Source organism: Halichoerus grypus, chromosome 13, assembly GCF_964656455.1.
Source record: "Halichoerus grypus chromosome 13, mHalGry1.hap1.1, whole genome shotgun sequence".
In the NCBI taxonomy this organism is placed as follows: Eukaryota; Metazoa; Chordata; class Mammalia; order Carnivora; family Phocidae; genus Halichoerus; species Halichoerus grypus.
Window position 1 is genome coordinate 66991576 of NC_135724.1, and position 18679 is coordinate 67010254.

Sequence of the window (18679 nt, forward strand, 5' to 3'; positions counted from 1 at the left end):
CAAGCTCTACCCCTTTGGGCAGATAGCCCTCAGCACAGGTATTTATGGGGCAGCACCCAAGGGCTCCCGGAAAGCTTGGGGTCCTCTGAAGAGGACCACCTTTGTGAGGCACATTGTAATCACCGGTGACTTCCTTCACTGTGATCCTCAGCGTGACGGACCAACCTCACATGAGCCAAACCCAGCTTGTGTTTCTTGAGTGTATATGAATAAATACCTGGGTTTATTTTCATTTCAGTATTTTGGATAGTTCTAGTTATTTTCATTTGCTGGAGAAGATGGGAGCTAACTTTTCTTTTGAAAAAGTTTAATGTTTTAGGGGCGCCTGGCTGGCTCCGTTGGTAGAGCGTGTGACTCTTGATCTCAGGGTCATGAGTTCAAGCCCTACGTTGGGGGTAGAGTTTACTTTTTAAAAAAATTTAAAAAGTTTAGCCTTCTAAATAGTTATGGTGGTGTCTTTTTTGTGGTAAAATGAAATCAAAGGTAAGCGGAGAGTTTTGCTTTCTTGAGCTGTGCTGTCGATACTACATAACCATCAGCCGTATGCAGGTGTTTACATTTAAATTAGTTAAAATTACACAAAACTAAAAATTCAGTTCCTTAAGTTGAAGTTCAGTTACATATCAAGTGCCCAGGGGCGCCATGGGGAAGCCGGTGGCTCCTATACGGGACGGCACAGATCATAGAACAAGTCAGTCTGTCGTGGTGGGAAGTTCTGTAGCACCGTGCCGTTCTAGAGTTTACTGTGTGGAGTGCAGAAGTTACTACATGCGCTCCTTCCTGGGTGTATAAAGACTTCTGTGTACGTCACAGTTTTTCAGAGAGGTGAATTGCTGGCTCTCCATTACTGGATGGCATCTGGAATTCTTCCATGGCGTAGTCACTTGTCTAACAAATTGTCCTGTTGTGCGTTCCGTGGGCCAGGCCCTTTTCTAGGACTCTTGAGAATAAAATGGTAAGAAGGTTCCCTAGTCGAATGGGCTTTCCATTTTAGCGGGTTTGTTGTGAGCACCCCAGATTTGCCAAAACTGTAAAGCGCCGTTTCTCTTGTCAGGCAGCCGCATCTGTAACCCTAGCAGACAATCCCGCCCTTCCCCGAAGGCCTGTCTGCGCCACCATTGCCGCCCGTGAGCTGGGCAGTCTGTGCAAGGCGGCCACGGGCTGCCGGCCCCAGGCCCTGCGCCACGCCACCACACGCCACCGAGACAGTGGCACGGGCCTTCCTGAGGCCGGGGCGTTGCCATTGGGCAGCATGGTTATTGTAACCCTTCCTGCCTCCTGACCCCTAAGAGTTACCCCAGATTGCCAATAGCAGTTTCTCGCTGACTGGAGTGTGAGTTCTTTGGCATTGGCCTCCCTTTTGGTAGTCATGGCATAGTAGGAGGCAGAAGTGGCTGGAATCTGCTGGTAGAAAGGCCTCTGACAGAGCTCGCTAGATGAGCAAGTTTGTGCGGCAGGACAGTGGGTCCGTTAACCGAGGTGGCACGGAGGGCTGGGTGGGCTCTCATCTCAGCCACTTCTCTGCCCCCAGCCCTGCGGCATGTCCCATGGCTGCATCTTCATATTGTGGAGAGCACTTCATGACCCAACACCCATGACAGCAGGACTCTATGCTGGACGCAGTGCCCTGCATAGGAGTCCAAGGGTGACATGGGGTCCCTGGCACTGTAAGCAGGTGGTGCCACGGTGGGGTCCATATTCCTCTTTGCTCTGGAGAGAGACTCCTGGGGACATGTCATGTACAGGAGCCAGGAGGATGGGGCAGATCTGGGAATGTCTGGTGGGTGTGGTGGTCCCGAGAGGGCTAGAGGGTATGGTGCCACCAGCCTCCTCTGAGGTTTCTGCATAGCACTTAGCTCCCCAGATGAGGCTTGCTGCCCTGCAGCCCAGCAGCCTGGCCCTGCCACCCACCTGTGCTCAGGCTGTGTCCCCTCTGCTTGAACCTTGCCTTCTCCCCGTCTTCCCTTCAGGCTGTTGTGCAGGGTCTCTTCCCAGACACATGTCCTTGCTCCCTAGGAGAGTAGATGGTGCCGAGATGCCTGAACTCCTCTGCTAGCCGTGTGACCTTGAGCAAGTCACTTCCCTCTTAATTCCCACTTCCCCTATGTGATAGGCTGGTGACAGCGGGAAGGCGCAGTGTTAGTGTCACGTGGCGTGTTCTGGCCACTGTGACAGACATGCCTGTGCCTCTGGCAGAACACGCCCAGGGAGGGAAAATGCAGAGCTGGGGCAGCGGTTCTCCCCTCTGCCCCAGCAGCCAGCTGGACGGGACAGAAACCTGAAGACCGTGGCGGGGCGGGGGGAGTTCTATCTCATTAGCCGCCTTGGTTGGCCATTTCTTTCTTGACAGAGGCCTTTGGGTTGCAGCTCCTCGTCCTGCGTGTGTCTGTGGCGTCTCAGGATTTGGGAGGCCTGGAAGCCTTGGGCTGACTTGGGAGGGCATCCTGAAGGCCTGAGAAGGGGAGTATGTTTGCTGCCAACTGAATCAGGCATTTTTTCCAGAGGACTTGTCAGATGTAAAGAGATCTGGATTGGATGTCGAAGGCCTAGGGGTTTCCTGTGGTGGCCTGGAGAGTGGCCGGGGGAGTCCATGGCTGGACATAAGAGACAGGCTCGCAGGAGGAAGCAGAAGCACTGAGCTTGGGCCCCGGGCCTGGGCAGGCCGCTCTTGCCTGTGTCCAGCGGACTCTGATGCCCAGGGGAGCCATGTGTGTTCAGTGGCTCCATGGAACCCAGAAGCAGAGGGTGTGGGGAAAGTGTGCCCTGTTCCCCCGTGGTCAGAGTGCTGAGGGTGCCTTTTAAAATACAGCTTCGGACATTTAGGTGGGAAGTGAACTGTGCAGTGGCCTTCCCATTGCAGTGGCTTCGTGCTGGCCGTGGTGCCCTCACATGCCTCATTTCCCTTCAGAGAAGCACTAGCTTTAGACCACAGACAAGAGCCAAGCACCTTCTAGAAGGGACACCTGCCCCTAAGGCTGGGCCTCCTCCCAGGGGCAGGTGGGGGCAGGTGGGGGCAGGTGAGGGCCGTGCCATCAGGGAGAGGCCAGGGGAGGAGGTTTGAGCTCAGGCAGGAAGAGGGCGTGTCAAGAGGCAGCTTCAGGGAGTGGAGGGCAGTGTGTGGCAGCAGGTCCGGGAGACGGCAAAGGGAGGTGACAGCAGGGGCTTCGCAGGAAACCACCCCAGGGAGAGTTCCCAGGCCTAGCCCGCTGGGCCCAGGGTGTGGAGGCCCAAGGCCTGTGGTTCGCCCTCCTTGGCGCTGTCTGCTTCTCAGCATGGGCTCTTCTGAGATGGCCTGTTCACCTTCCTAGTCCTGGGGGTTTGTTGGTACTTGGGTGGATTCTAGAGCCTCTTTTCCAGTGCAGGGGGCATGCTGCCCACCCTGGGACTCCACGTAGCCCAGCACTGTGAAGGCAAGTCCTGCCGAGGAGAAGCGTGCTGTACTCAGTTTGGCTCAGCAAACTAAGCTGCCACAGGCCCCGTTTCTACCCTTGCTGGCAACAGTGTGAATCACCTGGGACCATTTTGCTTCACTTGGTAGAGCAACTGGGCCCAGCAGCTGGAGGCCTGAGCTTGCATGTTCCTGCCCCCCACCCCCACCCCTGCTCCCATGGCAGAGGAGTGTGTGGGAGGGAGGCGTGAAGCCATGGCCCCAGATGGCACCAGGGTCTGGAGTGCCCTGGGAGAAGCGCCAGAGTTGGTCTGCAGAACTGCACGGTCCAAGAGTTGGTGGGGGGAGGGGTGTGGGCTAGGCTCCAGGAAGCAGGCTCTGAGGGGGCGCTCAGCATGTAGGAGCTTGACTAGGGTGTGGGAGAAGCCGCCTCCGCTGACCCTTGGAAGCCCTGAAGCTGGCAGGGCTGGTCCTGGCCGGGCCCTTAGGCCACCATTGCCATGTCCTGGGCGAGGCAGCTCTGTGGGGCTCACTCTGCCAGTCAAGGGCAGGCTGCTCAGCCACCAGACTGAGGATCCTCAGGCCCCACATGCTGGCACGGGCTGACACAGAGGCCACTTTGCTCCCATTAAACATGAGACAGCCCCTCACTGTGGCCTGAGAGCTGAGGGGGCTCATGGAAGCATATGGAAAGATGGTCCCCTCTGTCACAGAGCGGGGTCCTCACTGGCACACAGAGGAGAACGACACAGGCCGGGAAGGCCAGGCGGCACCATCCAAGGCCATAGGCCTTCTCTGGCTCCCCACCTGTCAAACAGAAACATGGGGATGTCCTGTCCCAGCCCAGAAGCCTGTGGACTTCATGGTCTCCCCGCCAAGGAGCAAGAGCTGCCCAGCCTGGCCTTCCTGCCAGCAGCTCAGTCATCGTGGACTTGTTTGTGTGGATCCTCGGGGTGGGGGTCTGTGCCCGTGTTGGTATTCGTGGGGCAGGGTGTTCTGAAAGAAAGGGTGTTCGGGTGAGGCTGAGAGGGTGAGGGCGCGTCTGTGTGCAGATGGGGTTTGTGAGACGAGGGTGGGGCGGGGGGAGCCAGGCCGCCGCAGGAGTGAGAGCGTGTGGCAGGCGAGCAGGCTGAGCCCCCTCCACTTCCAGGTCAGCCAGAACAGCCTCACCATGCTGTCTTCGCCGTCACCGGGCCAGCAGGTGCAGACCCCACAGTCGATGCCCCCTCCCCCCCAGCCGTCCCCGCAGCCTGGCCAGCCCAGCTCGCAGCCCAGCTCCAACGTCAGGTAGGCCTGGCCGGGGTGGCCCTCCCCACCTGGCTCCCAGGGCGGGCCCCACCTTGTGCCCCAGCTCACAGGTGCACCTGCTTTTGCTTTGCTGCAGCTCCGGGCCTGCGCCTTCCCCCAGTAGCTTCCTGCCGAGCCCCTCACCACAGCCCTCCCAGAGTCCAGTGACAGCCCGCACCCCGCAGAACTTCAGCGTCCCCTCCCCTGGACCTTTAAACACCCCCGGTAAGTCAGGCTCGGAGTGGGTGTGATCCGAGGACCAGAACCCATCGTGTAAGCCACACAGCCCTGCAGGTCGAGGTGCTGAGGTTCGCCCCTCACCCTCTGGAGGCCTCCGCTTGTAATGGGGTGGGTGAGCTCTAGAAGCCCTCACCTTGAGGGTTTGCAGAGAGCCCGGCCTTGTGGGCTGGAGCCGTGCTCACCACGTTGTATCCTGCAGTGAATCCCAGCTCGGTCATGAGCCCAGCTGGCTCTAGCCAGGCCGAGGAGCAGCAGTATCTAGACAAGCTGAAGCAACTGTCCAAGTACATCGAGCCCCTGCGCCGTATGATCAACAAGATCGATAAGAACGAAGGTGCGGCCGGGGCAGGGGGCACAGCGTGTTTGGGGGTGGGGGGGTAGGGAATACCCCAGGCACGTGTCTTAGTGGCCCCTCTCTGTCCCAGACAGAAAAAAGGACCTGAGTAAGATGAAGAGCCTTCTGGACATCCTGACAGATCCCTCTAAGCGGTGAGCTTTGCCCCCAGGCTCCTGGGGGAAGGATGGTGCTGTGCCCATGTCCGGCTGCTTGGTTAGCCCAGCCTTGGACGGGCGTTTGGTGGTGATGTGGAGTTTAGAGAAGGGGCCTTAGGGCTCCACTTAGGTGTGTCTGCTGGGGCTCCAAGCCCCTGGTCCCCTACCTTTGCCCCACCCCTGACTTACCAGTGGCCTTGGGCCGGTGACCCCATATCAGTTACCCCATCTGCAAAAAGGGGCAGCTGTGGCTCAGCTGGGTTGTCTAGGAAAATGAAACAAGATGATGCCCTGAGAAGCCCGTGTAAGGCAGTGGCGTCTCAACACAGCACACACACCCATGCCTGCCAGTCTCGGGGCTGCTGTGAGCGCCAGAGCTTGGTCAGCGCTACGGAACTGTGCCCGTGGACTGGCCTTTGGGCTGTGTCCCTCTCCCTGCCTCAGCTTAGGCTGTGCTCCCTTGTAGAAGATCTTCTCTGTTCCATTTACTGGGCAGAATGCTGGAAACTGCAGAACTAGACCTCTTGGATCTGGACCACCCTCCAAGCCCTCTTGGATTGATCCCTCATTGGGATTATAGGGCTGGGGGGCAGGGGCCTGACCTCTGTCCCTCCCCCCTGGCCCATCACATTTATTCCCTATTCTGCCAACCAGGACTGGGCCACTCCTGGGGATGGGACGATCTTGCCTTATACTCTGGATCTAGGAGCAGCTAGTCACTGGCTGGGGCTCCTGTGGAGGGTTCTGGTGGCCGAGGCTGGCTCCATCCACACCAGGGGAAGCCAGGCGGGCGGTGGTTGGAATCAGCGCCCCATCCTCAAGCACAGAGGGTCAGCCACATCCCCTCTCCCCCACAGGTGCCCCCTGAAAACACTGCAGAAGTGTGAGATTGCCCTGGAGAAGCTCAAGAATGACATGGCAGTGGTGAGTGGGGCACCATGGCCTGGTGGTGTTCAAAGGGCCGCAGGCATCTCTGGGGAGACTGGGACTCATCCCACAGCAACTCACAACCACAAGCTGGGAGAAGCCTTCACAGTCAGGTGTGGGTAGAGGGGGCACGCCGCTCAGCCTGGGGACCTTGCCCTGGAGTCTTCCTTCCGGTCAGGTCGGCTGTGGGGAAGGAGAGCATGTGCAGGAACATGGGAGAAGTCACCCTCCGGCTGTGGTCCTGTGGGTGTTCCCTCCATCCCCCAGGTTCGCGGGCTTTGGTGTATGCCCATCTCCACCGTTGCGCTCCCACCGCCCGCACCCAGCACGAGGCCAAGCCCTGGGGGGAGGGCTCTCTGGGGAAGGTCAGGGCTGCAGGAGGCAGGAGGATGCATGCAGGATCAGCTGTATTTGTCCTAGCGGGCAGAGGTGGTGGGGAGGCCGTGGAGGTCTGGCTGTGAGGATGAGGACCTCGGGGTCTGGAAAGCCCCCCCGAGAGGGAGCTGCTGACCCCGCTGTCCTGTCCCAGCCCACGCCCCCACCGCCCCCGGTGCCGCCAACCAAACAGCAGTACCTGTGCCAGCCACTCCTTGATGCTGTCCTGGCCAACATCCGCTCACCTGTCTTTAACCATTCCCTGTACCGCACCTTCGTGCCGGCCATGACAGCCATCCACGGCCCACCCATCACGTACGTATAGCCCGGGGCTCAGCCTCGCACTGGTGCTGGGCGGTGGGCAGTGGGCCGTGGGCCACAGCCTAGCCCAGTGTGGTGACCACAGCTGCCTCCTCCAGAGCCCCGGTCATGTGCACCCGGAAGCGTAAGTTTGAAGACGATGAGCGGCAGAGCATCCCCAACGTGCTCCAGGGGGAGGTGGCCAGATTAGACCCTAAGTTCTTGGTGAATTTGGATCCTTCTCACTGCAGTAACAACGGCACCGTCCACCTGATATGCAAGTTGGGTGCGTACTGGGGAGGCGGGGCTGGTGCTGTGGGAGAGAGAGTCCTGAACTCCAGCCCCAGGGCTCTGCCGCCAGCCCCGACCCCAGAGCAGGCCCAGCCCAGGCCCGCGTGTTCCATCATGACATGCCCTGGGCCTCCCACAAATAGGCACACTCACACCATACCCCGAAGCCCACCATCCCCACGTCCTTCTGGAACCTCACACATACCTGTCCTAGGATGTGCCTTGAGGGCTGAGCCCTGAGCCCACACACTCTCTCCTCTTACCGCCTGCCGGGGAAGCCCCCTCCCTGCCATCCAGGTATGGAGCCTGAGGCCCGAGGGAGATGTGGAAGCCTGGGAGTCAGAGCGACCTCCAGACTTTGCAGCAAGCCTCACCAGAACCTTTTGGGTTATGAAGGGCCCTGTTTGGAGCAGGGCTGTGAGGCAGGGCAGGCTGGGGCCTTGGGCCAGGTCACAGGCACAGCTACGTGTGTTACAGATGACAAGGATCTCCCGAGTGTGCCGCCGCTGGAGCTCAGTGTCCCTGCCGACTACCCCGCCCAGAGCCCCCTATGGATCAACCGGCAGTGGCAGTACGGTGGGTGAGCCGAGAGGACAGCCGTGGTGAGGCCTTATGGCTGCTGTCTAGGGGCCCTGGCAGCAGGGGTCAGCTCTAGGCAACCCGGGTTTCCTTTGTGCTCCCGCAGCAGAGGCCCCTCCTCCCCTTTCTCTGGCTGCCCCTTTGTGGACAGGAGTGGAGTTGCCCAGAAATCACTTGGAGAGAAAGGGCTCTGTACCTTTGGTGTTCTTCTGTCCGTCTTGCATCTGCAGGGCAGCCATGTTCAGTGGGTGAGGAGTGAGCAGGCCCAGCCGCCCCTGGAGGCCTCTGCAAGGCTGATAGGGGAGCACAGAAGGAGCTAGGGCTCCTGGGGACCCATCTGAGTGACATGGCTTCAAACCAGAGGCCCAGAGAGAGCCCTATTGATGGGGACCAGTGATCCTGCAGCTCAGAGCTGGTGCATAGGGCTGGGATCCCAAGCTGTCCCTGAGGGAGAGTCCTGGGCTCCAGACCTGTCCACGTTCTAGTTCTCCACTGACGCGTGGGCCTGGGAGGGGAGCCCGTCGGCCACCCCGCTGTGTGGGAGATGGCATCCCTGGTCACATTGGCTGGGTGGAATGCCCCAGACACCACCCCTGTGTCTGGGACAGCCCGTGCATAGAGAGTTGCTGTGTGGCCCAGTGGCAGGCCCAGCAGCACTCATGGCCCGCTGCTCTGTTGCAGACGCCAACCCCTTCCTGCAGTCGGTGCACCGGTGCATGACCTCGAGGCTGCTGCAGCTCCCCGACAAGCACTCGGTCACAGCCCTGCTCAACACCTGGGCGCAGAGCATCCACCAGGCCTGCCTCTCAGCTGCCTAGCCACCCAGCCACTGGGGACCACGGGGAGAGCCGGCAGCCTTGTCAGGGCCACAGAGGACATGCACCCTCGTGTCGGACATTTCTAGGTGTTGGCTCCCTTAGAGAGCCTGGGCTTAGATTAGCTTTCCTGCTTTTATCTTCTGCCTTGGGGACCTGCCAAACATCCTCCCACACTTGTATATGACTGGGGCAGGTGGCTGTGGAGCTGGCTGCATCAGTGGTGGGGTTGGGACGTTCCCCAGGGAGTTGGACACGCCACCAGCCCTGTGCGCTCCTCCCTGGGCTGCTGTCCCCTCGGCCTCTCCAAGGCCCATGTCCTTCCTCAGTAGCACGGGGGAGAACTCAGGGTCTTGCTAGAGCCTCTCGTGTGTGTGCACCAGAAAATACTTCCTGTTTCTGTAGGGGAACGTGGAAAGCATAGGAATCCCTGAAAACACACACAGAATTCTCTGGTCACGGTTTTGGGTTCAGACCCAGCCACTTTGGCATGTGGGGCAAGCCACAGGGAAGCTCCTGGATCCAAGGGCACTGGCCGCGTTTCAGAGGGAAGGTCGGCCTGCAGGCAGTTGCAAATCCCCTGCCATCGCCTGGGCCTCATACCTCATGGCATTCTCCCTTTAAGCCATGGGGGTCTGCTCAGCACTGTGGGGGTGCCTGGGGAGCAGGGGCACCTGGGTGGACCCTGTCCCGGCACCGTGCCCACTCTTGGGTCAGGGCGGTGTCCTCGGGACGTGGCGTCCTCAGAACCACTCCAGAGAGTGAAGGCTCCCTGACAGGGCATCAGCCCACCGGCCCTCTGGCGATGAGAGGTTTCCCCTTTTCTATGTGCACTACCGTGTCATCTGTGGTTCTTACAATAAATTTATTATTCCTGTGTTTGTCATGAATTTGTCACTGTGTCCCCTCCCCTCTGAAAGTCTGGGGACCACTGTCCAGTGAGGAATGCTGTCGGGGCTGAGCCAGGTTCCCCACCTTGGAGATGGCCATGGACGCCCAGGCCTTAGTTCACCCTTTTTTGAGTGTTAGTGCCTCGACCTCACCCAGGTTTCTGGCCAAACTCCTGCTGCCCGGAGACAGAAGAGGCAGAGATGAGCACTGAGGAAACGGCCAGTGGGGCCCGGAGCCCGGTCCTGCCAGGGGCGGGGGGACGTGACACTGCCCGCACCCATGAGCCTTAGAAAGCTACGGTTGTGAGGCCCTCGTGGGGTGGGAGTGTCACAGGGTGGGGCCCCAGAGCCCTGGAGAGGCCCGCTCTCCCGGGACGAGGCCCTCCCCGGGGGAAGGCCCGCTCGGCAGCATGGCTCCTCAGCTGTTTGTCCCTGTGGAGGCCGGCCGGCGCCGATGGGGGCAGAAGGCGTCTCTCCCTGTGCCCAGGGCCCGGGAGCCCCCTGCACTCTGAGAAGGGAGAGCATGCCGGGCCCCACAAGAGCCGCGAGCCCCCCCCCCCCCCCCGCCCGGGACCGCCCTGGCAGGCCCCTCCCCCTTGCAGGGAGCAGAGCTGGGGACGCAGAGCGGCGCAGTGATGCCGACAGCAGTGAGGGATGAGACGCCCAAGTGGAGAAACGAGCTTTACTTCCAGTCTTCAACAGGGTAGGGTAATGTTTATTTCATAACGTTTTCCTGTAAACGCAGAATAGCAAAATACCGAGCAAGAAAATAATTTCCCAGTTCTGAGACCAAGTACTTTATCTACAACGAGTTTTGTTTATCTGGAATTTCGCTTGGCCTAAACGTATTAGAATTCTTTGAAAGTGCTATCTAGGGAGGGGGAGCGTCTCCAGCGGAGGGGTGCGGGGGAGGGGCACGGGCCTGGCCGAGACCTGCCGCGCAGACGCAGACGGGTGCCGCGGGCCTCAGAGCACAGAGCGGTGCAGCCGCCGGCTCTGCACCACCTGCAGCCTTTTCTGCCGCTCGGCGAAGTTACTCTTCAGGGTCTGCTTCAGCGCCGGCAGGATGGAGCGCTCCGCCACGGGCATCGGGCTCAGAATCAGGCTGTTGGGGCAGAGGGACGTCACTGCAGGCGCCATCGGGAGCAGGAGCCGAGACGTGGCTGGCAGTGCGGCCCCAGGCAAAGCACTGGGCTGTCCCGGTCCCTTCCGTCCGGGGCTCGGAGGCCACCCCACCCTCCCCCTGCCGGTGGGACTCACCATTTCTTGGGGATGCCCTTGGTGGGGACCTTGGGGAGCTGCATGGCTCCCGGGTGAAGGGCCTCCTGGTCCCTGGTGAAGGAGGAGTCAGCAGTGAGCCCCAGAGGAGCAGACCTTGCTGTGGTGGGGTGGGGGGCTGCGAGGGGTCACTCACTTGGGAGAGCTGGGCCCAGCCTCCTCGGGGGCAGCCTTGGGCCTCTGATTCCCTTCCAGGAGGGCCTTGAGGTGCTGCAACTGGAAGGCAGGGAGAAGAGGGGCAGTGGGCGGGGCCCGCGGAGGCACTGCCCGCCCCCAGCAGTCCGAGCCTCACCTCTTGGGCCTGCAGGAGGTTGGCATTCCACAGCTGGCGGATGACCACCTCACATTGCTGAAGCGTGGTGGGCTTGCGCAGGTACGGGGGCAGGCTCATCCCGTGGGGCTGCTTGCCCTTGTGCTGGCTGCCTGCCGCAGAGGCGGCTACTGCCCTGGAGGCCTCCCCTTCTTCATCTCTGGAACAGTCACTGCAGCAGCCCAGAGCTAGCCTGCCAGGATTTGTTCTAACCACCCGCCACCTCTCTCCCCGGCAGCACCCGCACCACTGTGAGACCAGTGTGGGGATGAGGGGTGTCCACGCAGCCTCCTCAGGGCGCGGTTCCCTTCTGCTGACCAGGGTGGTCCTGGCACTGGGTGGGGGGGCCCTCCGGTGCCAGCTGTGACCTGGGCCCACCCCTGCCTCCTCTCTCAAGGTGCACTGAGGGTCAGATGTGGTTCAAGCTGCGTGGCTGCCCTCAGCCCTGACCCCGCACCTGTGGGGCTGGTTGAGAGAGAATCTAAGGACTGTGCCGAGAAGCAGGAGCCTGACCTGCTGGTGGCCCTACCCAGGGGACAACGGGGTCTCCGTTTCGGAGGCAAAGTCCAGGTTCCTTGCTGCTTTCCAGGGAAGTCCCAGAAACTCAGGTGTCAGCGCCCCAGTCTTGCTCTGGCCTGCTGGCTCCATGCCTTGCAGAGGCCAAGCACCCTTCCCAGGGGTGAGCCCAGGAACCCGACTTAACTGTTCTCTTGTAAACAAGTTAATTTAAAGGCCAAATTACTTTGTTTCCATTTCTGTGAGAAAATGTTTTTGGGGCTGCTTGTTGGCACCCTCATGTGGGCTCAGGTCAGCACAGGGACCCTGCAGACCCTCAGGGGAAAGGGGCAAGGCAGTGCCCACCAGATGGGCAAGCCTGGAGCAAGTCTGCTTTCACTCAGGAGAGTGGCCCATTTGGAAGGGCAAAGCAGCTGGCTGGTTGCAGAATGTGAACCTACTAAATGGGCGCTGTGCCCACAGGGTCCAGGCGAGTCCTTACTTGGTTGGCCCCTGCGTCCCTGGGGCTTTGTCCAGCTTGCTATTGTGAAACAGGGCAGCAACTGGGCTCTCTTCTTCCAGGTCCGTCTTCTGGGGAACGTCAGCTTTCGAGTCTTGCTTCTTGGAGAAGCTAAGCTGGGTCCTGGCCTTGCCTTGAGAGCTGGCTGCAGCCAGGGTAGTCACTGTGGGCATCAAGAACCAGTGCCCAAGTCCACCCAAGGAGTGCCCGCCCCCTGCCTCAGTTTCCGCCTCGTAAAGGAGGGCTGATAGACCCGAACGAGGGTCTGAGGGCCTGTGGGTGGTGCCTGCTGACTGCGGTAGAAGCTGGCTCCGTGAAGCAGGCCCGCCCCACGTGTACTCAGGGAAGGCCAGGGCTGGGGGTGGCCCCATAGCTGTTCCCGGACTCTGAAGCAGCACCCCATTTTGGGCAAAATGACACTGAATGAGAGCTCTGGGACCCGGCCTGCACAGGTTTCCTTTCCAAGGACAAGGCCCACTGCCTGCCTGGGCCCTGCGTAGAAAGAGCGAGGGCTGCCCCTGTGAGGATGCCCGGCCTCAGGAAGGCAGAGTGGGAAGAAGAGGCTATCGGCTCCTTCCCTCTGCAAAGGACACCACAAGCCCAGAACTCTAGGCAGGGCCATCCCACCTGCTTCCTGCCTGCTTGGGGGGGGGGCGGGGGGAGACAAGATGAGCAGGGCTTCTGCCAGGCCACCTGCGTGCCACCTCTCCCTGGAAGACAGCTTAGGGAGGCTCAGAGGCTCCTCTCTCTGTATGTCGGGGTGCATCTGCCGTAACGGCCTTGTGCCCCACGTTGGCATCCACTCCCTTTGTAGCCAAGCCCACCAGGCTTTTGCAGCCTCCCTCTGGCCAGCCTGCGGTCCTGTCACACCCCACCTCAGCCCCTTCCTGCTGGTGTCAGCTCACGGCACCTGGGGGTCACCCTCCTTGGCTCCCTTCAGCCACCCCCAGAGCCTGGCAAAGGTGCTCCCCTGAGGTGTGTCCAGCAGAAGACCACCAGGGGTTTACAGCAACCTGGCCAGCGCCCCACACTGGCCATTGGGCCCCAGGCCCCAGTGGGGCATGTGCCCCTCCCCTGACCCTGCGTTCACAGAGGGTGCGGGTGTGTGCTCACCTGACGTCGAATTTGAGACGGACTTGATGGACTGAAAGCTGGAATTGGAAATGCTGCCTGTGGGAGAACGCACAGGGTCAGTTGCAGAGCCTTCCATCCTAGTGTCCCCAGACATTTCCGCCCCTCCCCATGGATGAGGGGCTGGCCACCTGTGCCCTCCTGCTGGCCCTGCAGGCCTATGTATTCATGCAGGGTCCTCCCCTACTCTGGTGAGGCAGAGCCAAGGCCAGGGGAAAAGTGATTTCTTGAAGGGCCATCCAGAAAGCAGTGGGCTTGGGCCCAAAGAAGCCCCAAAGGAGGATGACCTCTTCTGATGTCCCACTAGGGACCCCTGGTGCCACAGGACTGGGACCACTAACAGGCCCTGCCACTTGCCAAGGACAGCTCTTGCCCCGACGGAGGAGGGCCCACCACCACCCCATTCTCTTTGTCCCCTAGGAAAGGAGCCCTGACACCCCCCAAGACTGGGGCATTCCAGGCTAGCACCACTCAGACTTGGCCCCAAAGGTAAGTGGGAGAGAAGGCCCAAGACAGCCTGAGTCTCCCTGGGCTGGACTGCGGGACATGCAAAGTGGATGGGCTACTATCAGGATGAGGTAGGGCCATGGGTAAGTGGCTGTAGGTCTCTGCGTCTCTACTTCCTTCCCCCAGCCCTCTTGGTCATTGTGGAGTGTCAGAGAGGCTCCCTGGAAGGACTGTGCCCAGAGCCTTCTGTGCCAGGAAGTGATGGACCAGAGGCACAGGGCTGGGGCTGCCCAGGGCTCGCCAGCATTTTAGAGGGAGCCTGGGGCCTGCCATAGCAGCAATCCAAGGAAAAGAATCCCTCAGAGCAGCAAGGCTAGGGAGGGCAGCTGCTCTGCCGCCTTCCCAACTGCACAGACCTCAGGCCTTGGGATCCCCGAGAGCCCCACCTGCTGTGCTTGAGTACACAGCCACCCAAACCGTGGCTGGGGGCAGTGGCGTCTGTCCAGGTCCCCCAGGAACCCTCCCCACTGGGATAGGCCAGTGCGGCTAGCTGGGTGGACACAAGCCACCCAGGGGCTGCTCCAGACATCAGCAACTTCCCATCAGGCACCCGAGGGCCTCATTCTTACCTTTCTTTGGCTTCTGATTCATTATTAGCTTGTAATGGAGATCTGAAAGCAAACACATGCTCCGGTCATTTTTGAAGGTGCTGCCACTTTGAGAGAAGAGGTTTGCTTTGCCCTGGGCACTCCCTTCCTGCTGAACCCCTGAGAGACTTCACACATGACCTTGGCAGCCAGGACCCTGCCCATGGGCCAAGTCTTTGCCCTGGGTGCCCTAGGACCAGGAATCCCTCTGGCTGTTCCTGAGCCGGAGCCTTTGGGTGAGAGCCTCGCCAGAAGTCCACCCATCTGCCCATGACATCTGTAAGGCACCCTCTGCTAGGTGGGGCCCCCGCTCCAGGAGGACAGAGTGAGTCAGGCTGAGCGAGCCCTCCAGGAGCCCCTAGCCATGGATGGGCAAACGTGGTCAGAGCAATGATCGAGTGACCCCCAGGACGTGGGCAGGCCACATCCAGCCTGGGCATCAGGGAGGGACAGGGGTGAGACTCAAAACTCCTTATGTCAAAAGGGGGGATTCCTGACATAATGGATACCCCTTGATCTCACACTTAGCACTTCAAGTAAAGACAGCAGGAGAAAGGTGGGGAGAAACTGAGGCAGGACTCCGTGTGTGGGGGAAGGAGCTCCAGCCAAAACATAAGGGAGAAGGGAGAGGGAAGCAGAGTAAAAGGCCTCAGGTTCTGCTTCAGGCCTGGCCCATGGTGGTGAGGAGCCACCAGCGGGGCCAAGTTAGGAAGCCCCTGCCCTGAGGAGACAAGTCTGCACGGGAGATCTGGATAGTGCGGGGCATTGTAGGCCCTTGATTTGGGTGCGTTTAGTTTGTGAAAATCACTGAGCTGTATGCCCGCACTTTTTACTTCCACAAAGTTTTTTAAAACAGGCGGGCCTGACTTGCCTAGAGACGAGACTGCGGCCGGGCTCACTGCGGGAAATGCCACGGACGGGATGGCCCTGACGCACCCTGACCCCCAAGACGACCCTGGTTTGGGGCCGGTGGCGGGGGAAGAGAGTCTGAGCCCCGCGTGGCAGGACCCGGGGTGGGGCTTGCTGCCCTGTGTCCTCCTTAAAACCCTGCGTGCTCTAGAGTCCGCGCGTGTTTCTGTGCTGGAGGCGCCCGGGGGCGGCAGGTCGGCGTCTCCCTTGGGCCCCAGCCGCGGTGGGCGCCCCACCCGCGGCCCCGCCGCCCGGACTCACCCTTGTTCTCCCGCTTGAGGTACTCGATCTCCTCGTGGAGCTTGACCAGCGTCTCGGAGTGCTGCTGCTGCAGGAACAGCAGGCTCTTCTCCAGGTCCAAGACCCGCTTCTGCGCGTCGCTGTGCCCAGCCTGCGCGCCGTGCTGTCCCGGGTGCTGGAGGACCGCGGGCGGGCGGGGGCGCGGGCGCGACGCGCCCCGAGAGCCCGGGATCCCCGAGCTGGGGGGCCGCTGCCCGGCCGCCGCCACCCCAGCGCTCATGTAGCCGCTGCCGCCACCGCCGCTGCACGCCCACTCGGTGGCTGGGCTGCCCCGGCCTGGCGCCGCGTCGCCATGGAAACGGGCGCGAGGGGCGTGCGAGGGGGCGGGGCGTGCGCCGACCGGGGGCGGGGCTTGTTTGGGGCGGGGCTTGCGTCAAGTTCTACCTTGACTTAAAAGGCATCCTCTGAGTTGAGATCATCGTCTGCCTTTACAGTAGGTCTTAATATCTAATTTTGTATGCTTGTTTTAATAGTTCACTTTTTGAATAGATGATACGGATTACAGATTCGAAAATCAAAAAGGTTGAGTTTCCACTTCCACTAATTACAAAACCCTCTGCTTTATGAAATGTGGAGAAAATATATGAAAACAACTGCCTAAAAGCAGTGGAGAAGAACAACAAGCACACAGAAACTGGACGAAGGCAGCTCTTGAAAGAAGAGCTGCTTTTCCCCGAGGGCTCTCTCCAGTCAGCCCGACCTCAAACAGGAAGCCACAGGCCCACTGGCTGAAGAGGCAGAGGATGGGAAGGCCACTGCAGCTGGAAACCAAGGGGGCAACACTGGGAAGTTTGGAGCCTCTGCAGGTGAGGAGCCGAAAGCTATAAATTTCAAATATGTGGCTGGCCTGAACTGCCCACGTGTGGGCACAATTCCAGGGCCTCCAGGGAAGGACAAAGAGCTGGAAGGCCAAAAGCTGAGAAGAGATTCATTTGCTACCAGTTCCAGGGGAGACCAAGTTTGGAGTCTGACAGAGGGGCCTGGTAAACGCTTCAGTTTTCCTTCTAAACCCCAAAAGGGCCACACCTTGGGAATGAAGACTATGTTCTAGAAATGAGATTTGCCCTAGAACTAAGGGCAAAATCAAAATATATCCGCCCTCATAAAACTTAAAGCCCAGCCTTCACAAGTTTGCGGTGATGTTCCATAATTCAACCATCTGAAGAACAAAACTCAACATTCTTCAGAGAATTATAATAGAACCCAGAGTCTCTGTGTCACATCATCCATGATGCCTGATATAAATAATAAATACTGGACATGCAAAGAAACAGACAAATGTGACTGAGTCAAGAGAAAAAATCAAAAAAATATTCAGACTCAGTCAACAGAAATAGATCTGCAAATAATTCTAGATAATAAATTTATAGGAAAGTACTTTATAATAAATATTAAAATCTACAGAAAAAAGGTGGCTGTAGTGATTGATCATGGAGAGGTTTTGTTTTTTTGTGTTTTTTTAAGATTTTATTTATTTATTTGACAGAGAGAGAGGGGGAGAGTACAAGCAGGGGGAGTAGGAGAGGGAGAAGCAGGCTTCCCACTGAGCAGAGAGCCCAACGTGGGCTTGATCCCAGGACTCTGGGATCATGACCTGAGCCGAAGGCAGACGCTTAACCGACTGAGCCACCCAGGTTCCCCATCATGGAGAGTTTTTTAAATGATTAATAAAGTATTGGGGGGAAAAAAGGAAATCCTAGAATTACAAATGTATCCGGACTTCTGGTTTCCTGGTCTGGCATTGGAAATCATCACTCCCATCCAACACAAGAAAGAAAATAGCTGAGCAAGCTGAAAAGCAAAAACTTTTCTTGGATCCATCAGAGAACTGAGATCAGAGGACAAACTGCTGCCCCAAAATTGGAGAGACAGGCAGGAGAAAACAATCACAACACGCTGGAGCAGAAACCTCTGTAGGAACCACTACCAGGGGAGGAAGAGCTAAACTCTAATTGATGAATTGCTGGTGTGGCTCAGTGTGGACAAGTTTGAAAGTTTAAAAAAATCCAAGGTGGGGGGTCCAATCTTAAAGGGCCCTCACACCTTTGTGAGTTTAACCTTCAGGAGTCCTACCAGATTCTCATGAGGAAGAATGGGGAAAAAATCCCTTTGTGATCCCAGCAGGAGGAGAGTGAAGTAGCCATTCTGAAATATTGCTCAGAGCATTCTGTTCTTCTTTACATGGCTTGCCCTCAAAAGAAACTAGGATGGCCCCAAATGCCAAACCGGACCTGGAGGAAAAGAAATACCTCCCTAGCCCCCTCTAGCCTTCCCTCTCTCCACACCTTTCCACCACATCAGTGGGGCTCCTGTATTAAAATGGGATACAAGTGAAAGAATTGCCCAACTGAGACCTAATTTAAAAAAGAAGTTTCTAGAAAAACCCAGAGATAACAAGACAAATTGAAGGCACCAGGGGAGTATTTTGCCTCTGACACCTATGGCTATAGCAAACAATAAACATGGACTAAATCCTAGCAAGATAAACATAAAATTTCAAACTAAAGGTCTGTTTACCTCAGTTTCTTCCACACAATGCATCATGTCCAACTTTCAACAAAAAATTACAAGGCATACTAAAAGAAGAAGAACACAGTTTGAAGAGACAGCAGGCATCAGAGCTAGTCTTGGATCTGGCAGAGATGTTGGAATTATCAGATTGGGAATTTTAAACAACTATGATGAATATGCTAAGGGCTCTAATAGAAAAAGTGGACAATATGAAAGAACAGATGGGTAATGTCAGCAGAGAGATGGAAACTCTAAGAATAAAAAGGAAATGTGAGAAATCAAAAACACTGTAACAGAAGTGAAGAATGCCTTTGATGGGCTCATCAGTAGACTGGACATGGCCGAGGAAAGAATCAATTAGCTTGAAGATATGTCAAAAGAAACTTCCAAAACTGAAATGTTAAGAGAAGAATGAATGAAAAAGAACAGAACATCCACAAATTTTGTGACTATTACAAAAGGGGTAGCATTTGCATACTGGGAATACCAGAAGGAGAACAGAGAAAGGTACAAAAGAAATACTTAAAGCAATAATGACTGATAATTT

The 18679-nt window shown here is 58.0% G+C and overlaps 2 protein-coding genes across 7 annotated transcripts in view; one reads left to right on the forward strand and one right to left on the reverse strand.

The window, feature by feature from the left end:
- The window catches only part of MED15 (mediator complex subunit 15), a 63744-nt gene extending 54169 nt beyond the window's left edge, over positions 1 to 9575 (forward strand). For 3 of the 6 annotated variants that reach the window (XM_078060672.1, XM_078060673.1, XM_078060675.1), the window contains 7 exons: positions 4539 to 4675; positions 4773 to 4900; positions 5115 to 5249; positions 5341 to 5404; positions 6265 to 6331; positions 6864 to 7024; positions 7129 to 7849. In XM_078060672.1, the coding sequence (XP_077916798.1) occupies positions 4539 to 4675; positions 4773 to 4900; positions 5115 to 5249; positions 5341 to 5404; positions 6265 to 6331; positions 6864 to 7024; positions 7129 to 7540 (1104 nt within the window). In that variant the 3' untranslated portion in view covers positions 7541 to 7849. Of the gene's footprint in view, positions 1 to 4538; positions 4676 to 4772; positions 4901 to 5114; positions 5250 to 5340; positions 5405 to 6264; positions 6332 to 6863; positions 7025 to 7128; positions 7903 to 8560 lie in introns of those variants that run through there. The other 3 variants (XM_036104292.2, XM_036104294.2, XM_078060674.1) reach the window with 2 other exon arrangements.
- Positions 9576 to 10252: 677 nt separating this feature from the next.
- On the reverse strand, positions 10253 to 15924 carry LOC118543349 (coiled-coil domain-containing protein 74B-like). The gene is made up of 8 exons (XM_036104302.2): positions 15583 to 15924; positions 14395 to 14436; positions 13301 to 13357; positions 12170 to 12350; positions 11155 to 11332; positions 10999 to 11078; positions 10845 to 10916; positions 10253 to 10689 (listed from the first exon to the last, which is right to left on the reverse strand). The coding sequence occupies exons 1-8, from the start codon at positions 15839 to 15841 to the stop codon at positions 10551 to 10553; spliced, it is 1008 nt and encodes a 335-aa protein (XP_035960195.1). The 5' UTR covers positions 15842 to 15924; the 3' UTR covers positions 10253 to 10550.
- Between the last annotated feature and the right edge of the window lie 2755 nt (positions 15925 to 18679).

What these genes read in the sequence shown, in the direction of transcription:
- LOC118543349 (XM_036104302.2), bottom strand. Translation starts at nt 15,841, where the DNA reads ATGAGCGCTGGGGTGGCGGCGGCCGGGCAGCGGCCCCCCAGCTCGGGG. An exon ending in GCTGGGCCCAGCTCTCCCAA is followed by an intron (nt 10,917 to 10,998) that starts GTGAGTGACCCC and finishes CTCCTTCACCAG; the next exon opens with GGACCAGGAGGCCCTTCACC. An exon ending in AAGGGCATCCCCAAGAAATG is followed by an intron (nt 10,690 to 10,844) that starts GTGAGTCCCACC and finishes CTGCCCCAACAG; the next exon opens with CCTGATTCTGAGCCCGATGC.